At 52.2% G+C, this 16,660-nt stretch overlaps 2 protein-coding genes across 2 annotated transcripts; both read left to right on the top strand.

The window, feature by feature from the left end:
- Positions 1–478: 478 nt before the first annotated feature.
- On the top strand, positions 479–3,656 carry CCNO (cyclin O). The gene is made up of 3 exons (XM_045021417.1): positions 479–817; positions 2,060–2,245; positions 2,752–3,656. The coding sequence occupies exons 1-3, from the start codon at positions 479–481 to the stop codon at positions 3,205–3,207; spliced, it is 981 nt and encodes a 326-aa protein (XP_044877352.1). The 3' UTR covers positions 3,208–3,656.
- Positions 3,657–7,171: 3,515 nt separating this feature from the next.
- Positions 7,172–14,482, top strand: MCIDAS (multiciliate differentiation and DNA synthesis associated cell cycle protein). Its single transcript, XM_045022019.1, has 6 exons — positions 7,172–7,405; positions 7,685–7,770; positions 12,066–12,138; positions 12,536–12,744; positions 13,097–13,207; positions 13,471–14,482. Exons 1-6 carry the CDS (start codon positions 7,204–7,206, stop codon positions 13,921–13,923), a joined length of 1,134 nt encoding a protein of 377 aa, XP_044877954.1. The 5' UTR covers positions 7,172–7,203; the 3' UTR covers positions 13,924–14,482.
- The last annotated feature ends 2,178 nt before the right edge of the window (positions 14,483–16,660 follow it).

Here is a 16,660-nt window from a genome sequence, read left to right as displayed (position 1 = left end):
AGTGGGCGCAGACCCTCTGCGGTAAAACCAGCCCCAGCAGCTGTACCCCTGTGTCCAGCCGGCTGTACAGCGTTTATTACCCAGAACGGCCACCCCCCTCCTGGCCCCATCGTCAGTGCCACCGCGTGGCCAGCTCACTGCCCAGGGGGCTTAGGTGCTTCCGTGAGGGAGGGTGAGCAGCGGCCTGGCAAGGGCTTGCCCCGAGGGGCTGCGCTGCACGCTGCCAGCGGCGGGCTCATTACTGGCACCCAGCGGCGCTGCCGGGCCCGGCCGTGCTGCTCAGCCTGGTGCCGGAGCTGCTAGTGCTGGCGGGGTGGCGGCGCCTGGCCCCGCCTCGGCTTGCGGCGGGGCGACGGGCCGGGGCGGCGAGCGGGTCTTTAGCCGGGAAAGCTCCGCGGGTGATGTCAGCAGCAGGGGCTGGGCGGCTGCTAAATAGGCGGGCGCCGCGGCGGGCGCCTCACTCCGGCCGGGACGCGCCATGGTCACGCACCCGCTGAGCCCCGAGCGCCCCGGCCGGCCGCGCAGCCCCCCCAGCAAACGGCGGCGGGCGGCGGGCGCCACCCCCGAGGAGCGGGCTCAGCCCCTCTGCCGCGGCCTCGGCCTCCGGGCGCCGGTGAAGAAGAGCAAGTGCCCGAGCTGCCCCGGGGAGCCGCCGCTGCAGGGCGGCGCCGAGCGGCTCTGCGCCCCCGGCAGCCCCGAGCCCGCCGCCCGGCTAGAGCTGCAGGCCTTCCGCGAGTACGGGGCCAGCTGGTACCGCTTCCGCAAGGGGCTGGAGAGCAAGTTCCACCCGCGCGAGCCTCTGGCCCAGCAGCCGCAGGTAGGACAGCACGGCCCGGCCCCCAGCGCCCCGCACAGCCCGGCCCGGACACCCCGCACGGCCCGGCCCGGACACCCCGCACGGCCCCCGCGCCCCGCACAGCCCGGCCCGGACACCCCGCGCCCCGCACAGCACGGCCCGGGCACCCCGCACGGCCCGGCCCGGACACCCAACGGCCCCCAGCGCCCTGTACAGCCCGGCCCAGACACCGCACGGCCCCCGCACCCCGCACAGCCCGGCCCAGACACCCCGCGCCCTGCACAGCCCGGCCCGGACACCCAACGGCCCCCAGCGCCCTGCACAGCCCGGCCCAGACACCGCACGGCCCCCGCGCCCCGCACGGCCCGGCCCGGACACCTCGCGCCCCGCACGGCCCGGCCCGGACACCCCGCACGGCCCCCGCGCCCCGCACAGCCCGGCCCGGACACCCCGCGCCCCGCACAGCCGGGCCCGGACACCCCGCGGGCTGTGCTGCCCGCGCTCCACAGCGCACTGTCTGCAGCACTCCGGTCCCGTGCGTTCATGCTGTGCTGCCTCTCCATAGACCCGTCCAGGCCATATCCCGGCACACACAGTCCCCTCGCCCTCTCTCTCTGCTGCACACATGGAAACTCGCACTGACACCCAGACATCGCCTCTCTCCATGCACTGTCCCCTCCCCTCCCCCTGTACATTCCGTGCACGGGAATCCCTTTCTGTGCCCTGCCCGGCCCCACCTCTCGCTCCGTACGCAGCAGCGAGTCCTGCTGCACCCTGGACACCTCATGTGGCGCTGCCCCGTCCCGTGTCCCTGCTCTTTCCAGTCTCCCGCCTTCATCTCACCGCAGTGCGGGCACGTTCCCGTCAGTGTCTCCCGGGAGCCTGTGTCCGTTACTCGCCCGCGCTCTCCGATCTCCGCACACGCACCCCTGTTTAGCTTGTACAGTATAGACACGTCCAGGCTACGCTGGGCTTTGCACTCGCCCCTCTCCCCGGCTCTCTTCGGTCTACACATGGTATGTTGCCTCGTGCTCCATTGCATGTGCCCAGGTCTTTATCCTCACTAAACATTCGGGCTAGAGCAGTACAATGAAGGGCCCCGCTTGTGGCCACGGGGAGGAAGAGTGAGTAATAACGCCTTAGATCACTGTCGTTATGGCTTAGCTGGCCGGACAGTCTCCAGGGAAATTGTAGCCTAGCCTGTGGCAATTCCCAGCTTGCAGAGGTGTCACGTGGCTTACTGAGCGCTTCTCTCTCTTGCAGGTGACTGCAGAGGCTCGGTGTAAATTGATCAGCTGGCTGATCCCTGTGCACCGGCACTTCGGCTTCTCCTTCGAGTCCCTGTGCCTGGCAGTGAATACCCTGGACCGATTCCTCACCACCACCCCAGTGGCTGCCGACTGCTTCCAGCTGCTGGGAGTCACTTCCCTCTTCATCGCGTGCAAACAGGTACTAGGCATGAGACGCGGGCGGCGGGGGCCCCTTTCTCTTGGGTGCACATGGCGGGAACGTCAGGCACCGTCGGGGAAGAGAGAATGAGCGCAGGACAAACGCTTCTCTCGTCCTAACTCTAGAGGTGAACTGAGCTCTGTGAACAAGGCTGAAGCCACACGAGATCTCTGGGGAAACCGCTCAGGCAGGTAACCCTGCTCGAGTGGCGCAAGTTCGGCTGCTTTTTAAAGAAGGTTTCACGCCCACAGCGCTGGGTTTGTATCATTTCACTACGCTCTGCACGGCGCTTAGGTAGTGGCAGTTTAACTCTTTGATGCTGTGGCCTACCTGCAGCTGATGCACTGCAGGGCATGCGAATGCAGGGCCGGCCTCGTGCTCAGAGCTGCCTTCTGCCCTGTTTAGTGCGCGGGGGAGCGGGTTGCTCTCTGCCCGTGTAGCAATGATGTATTTGTTTCCTGGGTCTGTTTGCACTGCAGTGACGTTTCTGCTGGCGTGTCTTGCAGGTGGAAGTGCATCCGCCCAGAGTGAAGCAGCTCCTAGCCCTTTGCTGCGATGTCTTCTCCCGTCAGCAGCTCTGCAACCTGGAATGCATCATCCTAAGCAAACTACATTTCAACCTAGGGGCACCGACCATCAACTTCTTCTTGGAGCACTTCACCCACCTGCGTGTGGAGTCCTGCCAGGCAGATGCCAGGGAGGCAGACAATGCCAAAGCTCTGGCCAAAGGGATGGCTGAACTTAGCATGGCCGACTATGCTTTCAACGAATATGCCCCCTCCCTTCTGGCCATTTGCTCCCTGGGACTGGCAGACCAGATGTTGCACCATCAAAATCCATTGGACTTGCATATAAGTGGCTACCCGGAGGAGGTTTTACAGGACTGCACGGACAAACTGCATTTACTGGTGTCTTTAAACGGAGATTCTTTACCGGATGTACTACCCCCTGGATATTTCTGAAAAGTGCCTGCAGCTGGGAAGTTAAGCTAACCGGACCAATACACTTGAAACCCTCTTATGGCATCCAAAGCATCTGTGAATTTTAAGAACAATTTGGTTCCTTTTCATCAATGCATTGTATTTTTATAAACTAATAATTGCTATACCTCTAAAGATAACAGTATTGGCCTTATTCTCTTACATAATTGACTAATCAATGTATTATATTTGTATTTATTTGAACTCTACAGTGTTGGTTTAGAATTTTGATAGATGACAAAAATTAAATCACATTATGCACATTTAATTACTGTATGTTAATTGCACTGACAGATTTGATATATCTACATTCAATGTGTAAATAGTGTATACAATCCAAGTACTGTACAGTTTGTTTATTTATTTAGAAAATGGTTCACTAAGCACACCTTAACAGAAGCCACAGGAAGAATAAAAGAACCGTATAAGCATTTCTTAATACACTGTTTGTCACTGATCAATGATGGTCTGTTTCCTTGCAATGTTGTACATATTCCACGGAGGAAATGCATTGCTAAAGAATTAACAACTATGACAGATCTTAAAAAATACCAACCAGTAGAAAATAATGGTGCATTATTGTATTATTTTCCACTAAAAATACATTTGCATCATCTTGCTTGTATTCTGCATCTGAAAAATTAGATGATGTAGCACAGTGAATTAGCCCCACAAGTACCCTTATGGGCGTACTATTCCCCCTTTTTTCCTGGGCAGTGCAAGTCCATAATATGGGAGCACAAAGTGTCCCTGACTCTTATTGCCTGGGTGCATCCAGCTCCAGGTGTGCTTGAGGCACTTTCTGGATGAGGGTACCGATTCAGCAGCCTCTCAGTGCCATAGGTTCATTGGGGGAAATGGCTTACTTCTGGATTCACAAATATTGTGAAGAGAACAGCACAATGTGGACAGTATTAATGACACTGCCATCTAAGTGGGTTTGTAGACATTTCCAATGGGCTTTCAATCTGCCAAAAGCACATTCAACAATCATTCTACACTGTCTGGGAATGTAATTACAGTCTTTTGTCAGGGCCTCTGAAATCATGGTACTGTTCGATAAGCTAAGGCAAAAGGGGACATGCAGGGTTCCCAAGAATAATGGTGGGGATAGTAACTCCATTTATGACAGTGTCATTTGGTGGGACTAGTGTCCCAACCTGTCCATGGATGTAGATGCCCGATCAGCAAAAAAGAATTGCACTGTGAATTTTTCCAGTGCATCTCACACTGACAGTCATAAATTGACCTCTGTGGTCCACAAGGGCTTGTATAATAATGGAGTATTACCCTTGTGCTTTAGGTACTTATGTGCTCCTTGAGGAGGGCAAACTATGGGCCCCCAAGTCCCATCAAGGGCCTGGTGCAGTTTGGAAACCACATTCTCTGACAGTCAGCAATTACTTTAGGAATATCTTTTATGCCCACCACCTTGGGGTAAAACATTGGTCTGATTGCCTCAGAAACATCTGCCACCATTTTACCCATCATCGACTTTCCCACACAAAACTGGTTTGCAGTGGACCTGTAGCAGTCTAGGGTAGCCAGCTTTCAGGCAGCAACAGCAACCTGCTTCAGGACAGGCAAGGCACATGTACCTTTACACTGGAGGGTTGGGACATGCTGATCACAAAGCTCCAGAAATGTAGCTTTCTTCATGAAAAAGTTCTGGATCCACTGTTGGTCATCCCAGGTCTGCATGACTATGTGATCCCACCAATCTGCATGTGGCCCTGCATCAGAAGCACCAGTCTACCTGGAGTGGGGGCAGGGGCATCAGTAGCTATACTGAGTGTCATAAGCCGCATCAGCCAGTTCAAGTCTGTTATGCCTGTATTCTCCTCCTCCAGCGCCATTATAAGCTCTGTCAGGTGCCTTAGGTGGCTCAGAAAACATCGCCGAAATGTCCATCAGCACTATTGGAAGCTCTGCCCATTTCCTGACACAGGAGGAAAAGCGCTGCGCAAGCAAAAGAAGTTCTTGAAAAGGCACCTCCTCGGTGTCACTGGCTGCGGTAGCTGGGAGTACGCAGACCAAAATGACTCCTTGGCAGGCTGTGTTGGTGGGCTGTTCAAACATCTGGAAACCTGCAGCGCGGACAGTCAAGTTTTCCCACAGTCAAAGCACTAGAGTGGCCACATTGCACGAAGCAGTCTGTGCTATGGCTGGTTTGACTCAAGTCTTTGTGCTACAGAGTCAAGTGCATAACAGAGCCCCAGGTTTAAACCCTGGGGGTCAGGAAAATCTTAATTTAGGGTTGACAATCAGTATGGATGCTCAAGCTCTGGGTTCTGTAACCCAGGGTCAGCTGACTCATGTCCCACTAACCTGGGCTTACATTGCAGTGTAGACATCATTGTGTCTCCTTCTTTATTCTGCTATCAACCTAGTTTTTGATCAGTCCTGGCCCTAAAAGGTAATGAATATACTAAGGCATAAATGGATAAAAACAGGGCCAAGCAAAGTCAAACCTATAGCTTGATTTTGGAAATGCTGTCCTGCAGATACAGTTTTAGATAAAGACTTAAAATGCTTCCAGGAGGGATCCAAATGTTTCAGTCTCTTAAGGCACCCTTACCTGATGCACTTGTAATGTTAGGAGACTAGAAAAACCATCTGTGTAGAGAGTGCAATGCATTTAAATGTGTCACGGTCATTTTAAAATGTATATTGACACACCCAAACAGGCTTGTTTGCATTTATTTCTCACTGTAATGTATAGTAAACCGCAAGTAACAGATGGTTTGAAAAACCTCACTGCCTGCTTTTTGCTAGGGTCCTCTCCTATTTTGTAGGTCATTGTGGAGGGCATTAGTTATTCATTATTATTATTTATTTATATTATCATATGGTCTAGGAATTTCTGTCATGGACCAGAACCCCATTGTGCTAGGCCCTGTACAAACACAGTCGCTACCTGTCTTCTCTTTAAAGTGAGAGCCACCCGCTTGCAGGTCTAGGTTGTGCATTTTAAAAGACACCATATGCCTATCCATCATTACAGCCGGTTGTGTTGATCTCTTTGTACACAAGGTTGTGTCCCGCTGGGGGGGTATTGCTGAAGTTTGTGCTTCAGAAAACACCGTCTTTTCCAGATACTGATGATTATTTGTTGCACTTACACCCAAGCATGTATGTACACAGCACTCTGCAGACCAGACAAAAACAAACAGGTGGATACAATCTAGATGAGGGGGATAATGCAAAGAATAAAGACAAGGGGCCTTGGATTTAAAATTCCTCTGGACCACGCCCTAGACTATGTAATATAGGGAGGTCTCCTGCTTTGGTAGAAGGATAGTTTGGATGAACTAACGCGGTTTCACCTCTGATGTAAATGATTCTGGGGGAGTAACATATTTCCCCTCCTTTTTGTCAGAGTCATGTTTTTAATAACCGCACTTATTGCGGTGTCCTGCATGGGGAGGTCTCTAGCTATGGCCCAGGTGAGTTCTTCTCTCGCCCATCACCGTGCTGTGTGAGCCCTTAGCCTGTGACTTTGCTGCGCCCCGTCAGCTCCCTGGCACGCTGGAGCCAACGAGTCCAGCCAAACAGATTCTGGTTCGGGGCTGGGCGTAAGCCCGCTGGATACGGCCCTGTGCCGGCGCCAATGTGCGCTGCAAGGGCGCAATGCTGCCGCTGCTGCAGGACCCAGGCGATGCCCTGTTGCCAGGTTAACTGTTAGCGCCTCTGCAGGGCGCAGATTGTGCCAAGGCGAAGGCGCCACCTCTGGCGCTCACTCTGCAGCCAGCCCCGCCCCCGCTCTCCATTCACCCCCCCTCTCCGCTCCCCCTGGACCCGCTGCCCTGGAGACCGGTCGGGGCCCCTCCAACGGTGTCAAAACCAGCCCTGTAACGGCCATGTGCAGCCTCTGGACGGGTTTGCCTGCAGAGAGCGGGGCGGAGAGAGCCGCGGGCGGGGAGAGCCGCGGGGTCCCAAAAGCCAGAGCTAAGCTAAGGCCCGGGTCCAGCCTGCGCCATGCAGAACCGCAGCGGCAGGAAAGCCTTTGACAGCATCTGTCCCAACAGGGTGCGAGATCTGTGCAGCCGGCTAGGCAAGAAGCCCGCCAAGCTCGAGAGGAAGGTGCGTTTGGGAGACGGTCCCGCGCCGCGGAAGAGCTTTGCCAGCCCCACTCCAGTGGCAGTTTACAGTGAGCAGCCTCCCGACACGGTAGAGCTAGGTGAGTTGTGGTGAATCCGAATTCTAACTGGTCGAACCCCCTTCCCCGCTTTGTGTGAAAGCAGGAGTCCCCGGGCTTGTGCCTAGCCTCTTCTGGCCACCCGTCTGGGCAAGGACCAGGGCAAAAGCGGAAAGCGGGTGTCAAAGGAGCTGCTGCGCTCCCCTGCACCTGTCGCCTCCAACGAACATTTGTTGTAAATGTCTGTTTCTTCCCCCCCCCCAGCAGCACTTGCCACCTACAACGAGCATTGTTGTAAATGTCTGTTTCTCTTCCCCCCAGCACTTGCCACCATCGACTGGCAAGATTTAGCAGACTGCACCTCGGTCTTTCAGCAGGAGACTTCTAGTGTCGCAGCTGCCCCGCAGGTAACTGAGTCCGAATTGACACCCCCTCACCTCCCCGGACACCCCCACTCCCACGAGGCATCCTCTGAGTATCCCCCAGTTTAATTCAGATACACTTTTTCCTCAACTTCATCTGGCGCACGGGCGTTCGCAAAGGAAGAGGCGGCATTTCCACGCACGTTTGAGCCGCTTCTCTGACCTCCTTCCTCGCTCTTTAAATGAACGGGCAGGTAGCTAGGATGGCTATTTGCTATATCCAATCCGTTCAGAAATAGTGATGGGTGGGGTTTGTACACTTCAGCTAAGAAAAGATCAAGGCATTCTGGTAGCTATCAGTGCAAGCGGTGGATGAGTCTCTGGATATATTGAAGTGCTTACCCTTTAATAGAGCTCCCTTTGGCAAGTCTCCTGCTGACTTCTGGGGCAGTTCATACGGGTTAAGACGTAGCCATCTTCCCAAAGCGCCCTTGAGGAGTCCCTGATTCCCTGGCTGCTGCAAAGGGAGGGGGGCTGTTTAATGAGCTCGCTGTGCATTTCGTTTGGAAGTATCACCTGCAGGTCACTCATGCCCCGAACAGCAGGCTCTGCGCCTATAGCAAGGCGAGACTATGGACAAGCAAACAGGGACCAAGCGACCTTCGCTTTGCAAATCCAGAGTCAGACAGGACCATCTTCCCCCTGGTTCCAGCTCGGAACAGGTGTTGGTGGTTCCACCCCTTCACAGAATGCCGCCGGCTTCAAGCTGAGTGTTGGCTCAGCTTCGTCCTCGTGCTCTCCCATCTGTCCCGCCCTCTCTCGTTGGCAGATGGGTTGATTTACGGACGACTAGCAGCTCTAGGCTGTATGGCGAAGACGGAAGACCCAGTGCGGGAATTGGCGAAGGGGGCACTCAGTGCCTGTGTTCTGGAAACAGCTAGGTACTAAAGATAGACATTGGTCTCTTTCTTACTCATCCTGGTGCTAATATGGAGCATACTCCAAAGCCTGTTGCAATCATTTGAAATACACCCAATGACATCAGTGAGCTTTGGATCTGGCCCATGCAGGTCCTCCAGCGAGTAAAGCAGAAACCTCTAACGCAGAGGTTCTCAAACTTCATTGCATGGGGACCCCCTTCTGACAACAAAAAATTACTACAACCCAGGAGCGGGGCTTGAAGATGGAGCCCGCCTGAGCCCCGCTGCCCTGGGGGTGTGTGCAAAACTGAAGCCCAAGGGCTACTGCCCTCGGTGGGGGGCATGTGACCTTAGTCCTGGGTGGTGGGGCTTGGGCCCTGGGCGGTGGGGCTTGGGCTTCAGACTTGCTGGGGCCCAGGGCCAACACCAGCCTTGGCAACCCTATTAAAATGGGGGTAATGACCCACAGTTTGAAAATCCCTGCTCTAACAGAAATGCACCGCCTTGAGTTTCAAAAGGGTCAGAAATCAGTCACTCCTGAGGCTGAGACTCTTCCTGAAATGGGTTAAGAAATGTATAAATCAGAATAAATACTGCCTAGCATTTTAGAAGCAATCCACAGATGGGGTAGGTGGAGGGCTAGTAGGGACCTCTGCGCTCCATTGTTTACTCCAAGCTATTTAGCCCTGCTAGTTTATGCCACCATCTCTTTCCTCACATGATTGTCCTGTGGGGAGGGTGGGGGGGAGGATGTGTCTCTTGCAATGTTTGTACCACTCCTAGCACAATGGGGATTTGATTGTGAGTGGGGCATCTGGACGCTATTGTAATAATATATTATAGCTAGCTCTTCTAGGAGACTTTTCATCAGTAGAGCTCAAAGTGTGTTACAAAGGATGTCAGTATCATTACCCCCATTTTACAGATGGGGAAACTGAGGTACAGGGCAGGGAAATGACTTACCCAAGGTCACTCAGCAGGCCAATAGCAAAGCAAGGAATAGAACCTAGGTCTCCTGAGTCCCAGTCCAGTGCTCTATCTACTAGCCACTAATAAAATGAATGAAAAATCCTACACTACTGTTTCAAATCTCCCTGCATTAGCTACACCATTTGAAAAGTTTTGTAGCACGCTCTCTTTTCAAGCTGAGCTGAATTACAGAGCCTGTATGAATAGGCATTTAGCTGAATAGCGCTTTGCCCCTTTACTTGTCAAAACATTCCATTTTCAGGGATTGAAATTAAGATAAAATTACTGGGGTTCACTCCAAAAGTGTGGGAGATCAGAAAAAGATCACTCTGGTACCAATGTAGGAAAAGGGGTTATTGATAGCAGTGCATGCTCACTGAGAGGGGGAGTGGTGCTGTAGGCATAGTACAAGACCACTAGGAGTCAGGTGATCTGAGTTCTAGTCTGTCATTCCCAACTGTGACAGACATCTCTTTGCAGGTCACTTACCCTCACCGAGCTTCAATTCCCCCATCTGTAAAATGGGCACAATTTCTGTCCAAGATCTCTCCCTCCTTATGTTGCTCTCTTGAGTGAGGTTATTCTTTATCGAGTCTCTTGCGTGAACGGAGCTATTCTGCAGCCGGCATTGTTGGGGCAAGGCTTGCTGAAAGAGAGAGACACTTTTGCACTGCACCTTAAAAGTGACATATATTGCTTTCATCCGGATCTCCATATCTAAGGAGGGTCTCCTACCACAAGAATCGTGTCCCTAGGTCATGTCTTTCTATGTATTTATGATACACCCAATGACTTTGGTATCCAGACCAATAAAGCTAGGCTCTGAGCTTCATTAATAGCAGCATCCCTGTTGATCACAGTTGATGGGTGATGGAAAGGGAAATGGTTTCAAAGATAGCTAGACCCAACCCCATTCAGGCCTTGAAAGATTAGGATGAGGACCTTTACCTGGATCTAGAATCTGAGAATGAGAGCAGAGTGGTATCTCCTGGTTGCTCTGTCTTAGCTGGGAGTCTGGCTGCTGCATGTTTAAAAGATGAATAAGTAAGATCTGAAATAGAAACGGGAAATGTATATATGAAAGACACATATACAGCTAGCTGTGTCCTCTGCAGTACCAGCTGAATCTGCGAGGGAGGATGCCAGAGAACACAGGTGGGGCTTTTGTTGTGTCTGGATCTTTTTGTTGTGTAGTGGAGCAGACAAATAGATGACAGAATGTAGCAAGAAGAAATTTAAAAAAGGTAACCGTGCACACTTTTTTTGCACAATTTTCTTTCCCCTCGGTGTAGTCTATACCTGCGTGCAACTGCACACGAGCTAAATTCATATTTTAAAGGACTGTTATTTGCCAGGATGCCCACCGTGCTTCTGGCCACGATCACAGATGTACTGGTCATTCAGAATGCTATATGGGTGCACAAGAAAGTGTGTTTTCTTCCATCCATCCAAAATCGAGAGAGAGAAAGAGATTGGAAGAGAGGAGAAGAACTGTGCAGGAATAAAGCGATCCGTAGGAAGGCAAGACAAGAGGTTCTCTGTGAACAGACACCTGCCTGGGCGCACAGTATCTGAGAGCGAGGTGTGGGAGAAATGCTGTTGTAGCAGGAACTGCTCAGGTTAATCGTTCACCGACGCTGGAGGAATGCGCAGGCTGGACGAATATGGTTGGCTCGTGTTGCTAACCAATGAGAATAGAATAAGTCCCCTATATGGGGGGGCCCCAGGGCAGGCAGGCTGCAGCCCAACGCGTGCCATCATGGTTAACGGATCAGAGATTGCTCTTTTCTTCTATTACTAGTCACCTGCCACATTTACCTTTATACTGGTAGAGACACAAAGTGCTGCCCATCAGCTTTTACACTGACCATGGCAGTGCAAGCTTGCCCTTTCCAGTGTCCAGCTTGGGGACTAGAGTTCCAGGTATGTGAGTGTGCACACAACAGAGCGTGTGCACACCGACAAGCAAACTGAAGCAGCGCTGGAGACCCGTCATTAGTGTGCAGGGCCGCCCAGAGGGGGGGGCAAAGGGGGCAATTTGCCCCGGGCCCCGGGCTCCGCAGGGGCCCCCAAGAGAAGAGCGGGCCGGGGCGGGGCGGGGAGGGGGGTAAGGGGCCGAGGCCGAGGCCGGGGGGGTGGGGGGGGAGGGAAGCGGGACCTGCCGCCGCCGCCGCCGCCGCGGAAGCGCAGCCTGGTCTTCGGCGGCGGGGGGCCCCTACCGTTCCGGGACCCGCCGCCGAAGTGCTCCGAAGGCCCGCGGCGGGGACACCCCCCCCCCCGCCGCGGGTCTTCGGGGCACTTTGGCGGCGGGTCCCGGAACGGAAGGGCCCCCCGCCGCCGAAGACCCCGGGCCCCCGGAATCCTCTGGGCGGCCCTGTTAGTGTGTGGGCAGATTTGATTGACGAATCTGAATGCGCTGATTAACTTGTATGTTTCCTTTACATGTTTCAGAGCCACTGCTTGCAACCTGAACCCGAGTTCGACTTCCAGGAGTTCAGAGATGCTGTCGATAGTTTTATATGTGGCAAGTACTTTTCTTATTGTATGTTAACATCATTATTCATACAGAGCACCGGCTGCCTTTGGTCCCCTAGCTTCATACACTGCATTTTGGTCCCCTCTCGTGCTTTTGTCTTTTTGGGTACCAGTTTAATTTGCTATCAGTTTAGTCATTGGACATTACATAATTGAATGCACCAATGTAGCATTCGTTAAGAAAAGTTTGCACTGACATATTGATTTTGTAAAATGTTGTCCAACCCCAAGGAGATGCAAACGGAATATGTGTGTTTGGTACATACCAATGCTGTGGTACGTCAGTAGGGTTCCAGACTTACACGACTGAATTAAACACCAGTTCAGATATTTACGATTTTTCCGCGTAAAGAGATATGATCTCACTCTTGTGATTTCCTCCATAGACCCATCCTCCTTAATGCCACCTCCACTGGACACTGCGGATTTCACGTTCCCTCTCGGCGACGGATCAGCCTTTAGCCCTTGTATTCAACGGTCACAAAACAATCCTCTTCCGCACATGAACTTGCAAAACTCCGCGGAACAGTACTGGAAAGATGTGGCAGATCAAAACCAGAAAGCGTTAGGGGATGCACTGGTGGAAAATAATCAGGTATGAAGGTAGAACGAATGCTCCTAAAAGCATCCTGATCAGGTATTGCAGAGATTACTCAGACAGGGTTGTCTACGTTTTATATTTCTTCCAAACTAACTGGTCCTGGCTCGATAGCTGAGTAATTGCAAGTGTCACATATTGCGCCCCACTTGCTAGCTTTGCTGGGCAAAGTCGTTTCCTGAACGGTCCTTGGTTACTGATCAATACTGTTTGCAAAGGTAAAGAGCCTAAATCGGTTTGCGTACGGTGTGTGAACACTACAGCGCCCGTGCACGCGTGTGAGCTGTAACCTGACTTTCTACGGTAGATGAAATGTTTGATTTCAAACTCACACCTTGTCGTTCAACAGCTGCACGTGACATTAACCCAAAAGCAGGAAGAGATCACTTCCCTGAAGGAAAGAAACGTGCAGCTGAAGGAGCTAGCCAGCCAGGCGAAGCAGCTGGCCTGTGTGCTCGATGTAAGTGCTCCGGTTTCCTCCAGGTTTCTTTTCCAAAGCATTACTCACCATCCTCAGGGTATAAAAGTGAGCGATTCCTCTCACTGCACGAGGCTTGCAGCCCGGAGACCCCCAGGGGGCGCCCTTAGGCCATAAACGCGGAGCCGGAGCCAAAGCTAAGCTCCCACGCGTGTATATTGCAACTCCCCGGCCCACGCGATGCGCCCAGTGGGAGCCACGGCGATCGGTTTAAAGCAGCCAGTTGCATTTTGTTTCACCTACAGAAACTGATGATCCACCAGTCCAAGGAGGGGGCCGACGCTTTCCTTCCCAGGAGCTCAGCTAAGAGAAGCCTGGAGCAGCTGTACGCGGCCAGGCAGGAGGACTGCGCAGAAGTGGATGAAATCCTGAGGGAAATATCAGACACCTGTAACGCGGCGCTGCAGACTATTGATGAGAACCGAGAGGCGAAGCGCCCTCGGCTGCAGGCGGAGGCCACACAGGCCCCGGACAGCCAGAGCCAGGCTATTAACATGTACGGGGCGTTCAGCGGACTGCAGACTTGCAGCAGTCGCAGCTCGGTGGATCTGAGTAACAGCGAGCTGGAGGAAGGCGGGTCTTTCAGGACCTCCATCACAGATCACTGCACGATCCGGACACTAGCTTTCCCCCAAGGAAATGCTTTCACTATCAGGACAGCCACCGGGGGCTACAAGTTTAGATGGGTTCCCAGCTGAGCCAGGAAACGATCAGCTAACTACACTGGCCAAGGTCTCCAATGAAAACGTCGCACTGCCTGCACTGGAACTTGGCACTGTTCCGCCTGCCCTAGCCCCCCAAGGTGACTTCCACTTACAGGACGGGGTCTGTCGCAGAAACTGGAAGCGATTTTTTTAAAAGGAAAAGATGCATTTACCACAATGCAGTTGTGGTGTTTTTTTTCTTTTGAAGCCATTGTTGTGACCCTTCCAACTTCTGAGCAGGTTTAGAGAGATACTTAAAGGGACACTGTCCATTTGGATTTTTTAAAATCTCTGTAAATAGTGTGTGTGCCTTGAAACTTTAAAAAAATTAATTAAAATGTGAATAAGGGGTTCTCTGCTCCCCTGTTGATGTTTACGAGGGTCTTTTCAGCAAGGAACTACACAGGGGAAACAACAAAACTGTCTGTACACACTAGTCAAATACACACCCCAAACGAACTGAAAAAAACAAAAGCCTCAGCAACTTCCTTCAGTTATAGTGATCGTGGGTATTGTAACTAGAGCAGGTTGAACATTTTCAGACAGAAATGTGACTTTCAAATTGTTAGTGTCCCTTCACAGACAATAATTATTTATTTATTTGTTGAGATATCTTTGAAAGAAATATGTTGCCTGGTTTCTCTCACAGCAATTTTGCTAGAACGAATGTGAGGCTATAAAATAGTGATTATAGATAGCATCTTTGGAAATGCACACACTATCTGAAGTATATTAAGCATACTACACTTTATTATTACTGGAATTTTAAATCCAGGAAGTTTACAAGATCACATTTAGACACTGAGTGACTTGTATACAATTGTAAATGTATTTTTACAGCTACTGTGAGCACTAAATGGTTTTGTACATTAAATTATAATGGATTTTTAAAAATAATTTCAAGTAAACATTGTTTTGCATCAGGCATGTTCATTTACTTGGGTTTGTGCAAAAATAACAGTGTGTTCAATAACGGTAGAAGAAGAATATCTTTCTTACTGGAACTTGTTCTGATAAAGCAGGCAGCCTTAGGACAAAGAGACACTGCCTGTTAACAAGCAATAGAATTCTGTCTGGTAAAGAGAAGTGCAAATAGCAATTTCAAAGGTTGAACTGATACATTTAAATTGCAGCTACCTATTCAAAGTTGTGTGGTTAGCTTGTGAACCGAATAACATTGTAATTAATATGTCATATAAGAAGTTTCCATTTCTATGGTACATAAGTGAATGAAGATCACAATCAGGGACTCCTTTGCACATCCACTGGCCCCTGCCCAGCATGGCTTAGCTGAGATTTTAAAGGCTCAAAGTCAGGGACTTCTCAGTTAAGGTTACAGTATCTGCCTGTTGCACAGGGCCATGCACACCAACAGAACTTTATAAATACATAGCATGATGATGAAGGTGTGACTTGCAGACAGTACAGTTTCCTGTGAGCAATGCTTCATCTGATCTGAGTGGCAGGCTGCTTGGTAAAGGTGCTATCTTGCATCCACCAGAGACCTGTGGTCTTTGCAAACCACACTGTTGTCCTAAAAATTAGAGTAGATGTGGTCTCCTGCATTTAATGCAAATGAATTGCAAATGTGACCCAAGGAATTTTAATCACATTTTGGGCACTGTGATTTTTTCCAGGCACCTCTAGAACCAGTGGCGGCTCCAGGCACCAGCGCTCCAAGCGCGTGCTTGGGGCAGCCAGGGCCGCCCAGAGGGGGGGGCAAGTGGGGCAATTTACCCCAGGCCCTGGGCCCAGCGGGGCCCCCACGAGAGTTTTTCGGGGCCCCTGGAGCAGGTCCTTCACTCGCTCCGGGGGCCCCAGAAAACTCTTGCAGGGCCCGGACCCCCGGAGCTTCTTCGCTCCTGGTATTCGCTGGTGGGGGGTCCTTCCTCTCCGGGACAGAAGGACCCCCCGCCACCGAATTACCGCCGAAGCGGGACCCGCTGCCAGAGTGCAGCCGGGTCTTCGGCGGTCATTCGGCGGCAGGGGGGGTCCTTCAGTTGCGGGACCCGCCGCCGGAGTGCCCCGAAGACCCGCGGTGGGGGCCGCACTTCGGCGGCGGGTCCCGCTTCGGCGGTAATTCGGCGGCGGGGGGTCCCCGCCGTGGGTCTTTGGGGTACTTTGGCAGCGGGTCCCAGAATGGAAGGACCCCCCGCCGCCGACTTACCGCCGAAGCGGGGCCCCCCGCCGCCGAAGACCCCGGGCCCTCGGAATCCTCTGGGCGGCCCTGGGGGCAGCAAGCCGCGGGGGGCGCTCTGCTGGTCGCTGCTAGGGCGGCAGGCAGGGTGCTTTCGGCGGCTTGCCTGCGGAGGGTCCGCTGATCCTGCGGCTTCAGCGGACCCTCCATGCTTGGGGCGGCAAAATGTCTAGAGCCACCCCTGTCTAGAACTATGAGGGCTCAGCGCTGGCACAATTCCAGTCTGGTTCCCTCCTCAACGGAAGCACTTTGCCATCCGAACTGAAATGCCTGGGAACAGTGATGGCTCTGCTTTGGGCAGCAGAGGCAGAATCTGCTACATCTGTTTTCAATGTGTTTAGACATCTGTTACCATAATTCAGTAGGGAATACACTGATAAAACACACCAAATTGCATCAAAACCTCCAGCCTCCCCCCTCCAAGTTTTTATTAAAATAAACACAAAGCTTACCAGGTAAATACATAATTTCATACTCAATATTTATTCCTAAAATATAAGAAGGTCCAAATGAAAAGCTTTTAGTTCTATAAAT

Source organism: Mauremys mutica, chromosome 6 (assembly GCF_020497125.1).
Source record: "Mauremys mutica isolate MM-2020 ecotype Southern chromosome 6, ASM2049712v1, whole genome shotgun sequence".
Classification (NCBI taxonomy): Eukaryota; Metazoa; Chordata; order Testudines; family Geoemydidae; genus Mauremys; species Mauremys mutica.
Note: the sequence above shows the minus strand (reverse complement) of the source record. Positions and strands in the feature narration are given on the sequence as shown.

Bases quoted from the DNA above. Each gene is read 5' to 3' on its own strand.
- CCNO (XM_045021417.1), top strand. From the start codon at position 479: ATGGTCACGCACCCGCTGAGCCCCGAGCGCCCCGGCCGGCCGCGCAGC. The intron at 818-2,059 runs GTAGGACAGCAC...TCTCTCTTGCAG, and splicing joins CTCTGGCCCAGCAGCCGCAG to GTGACTGCAGAGGCTCGGTG. The intron at 2,246-2,751 runs GTACTAGGCATG...CGTGTCTTGCAG, and splicing joins TCTTCATCGCGTGCAAACAG to GTGGAAGTGCATCCGCCCAG.
- MCIDAS (XM_045022019.1), top strand. From the start codon at position 7,204: ATGCAGAACCGCAGCGGCAGGAAAGCCTTTGACAGCATCTGTCCCAAC. The intron at 7,771-12,065 runs GTAACTGAGTCC...TACATGTTTCAG, and splicing joins GTGTCGCAGCTGCCCCGCAG to AGCCACTGCTTGCAACCTGA. The intron at 12,745-13,096 runs GTATGAAGGTAG...GTCGTTCAACAG, and splicing joins CACTGGTGGAAAATAATCAG to CTGCACGTGACATTAACCCA.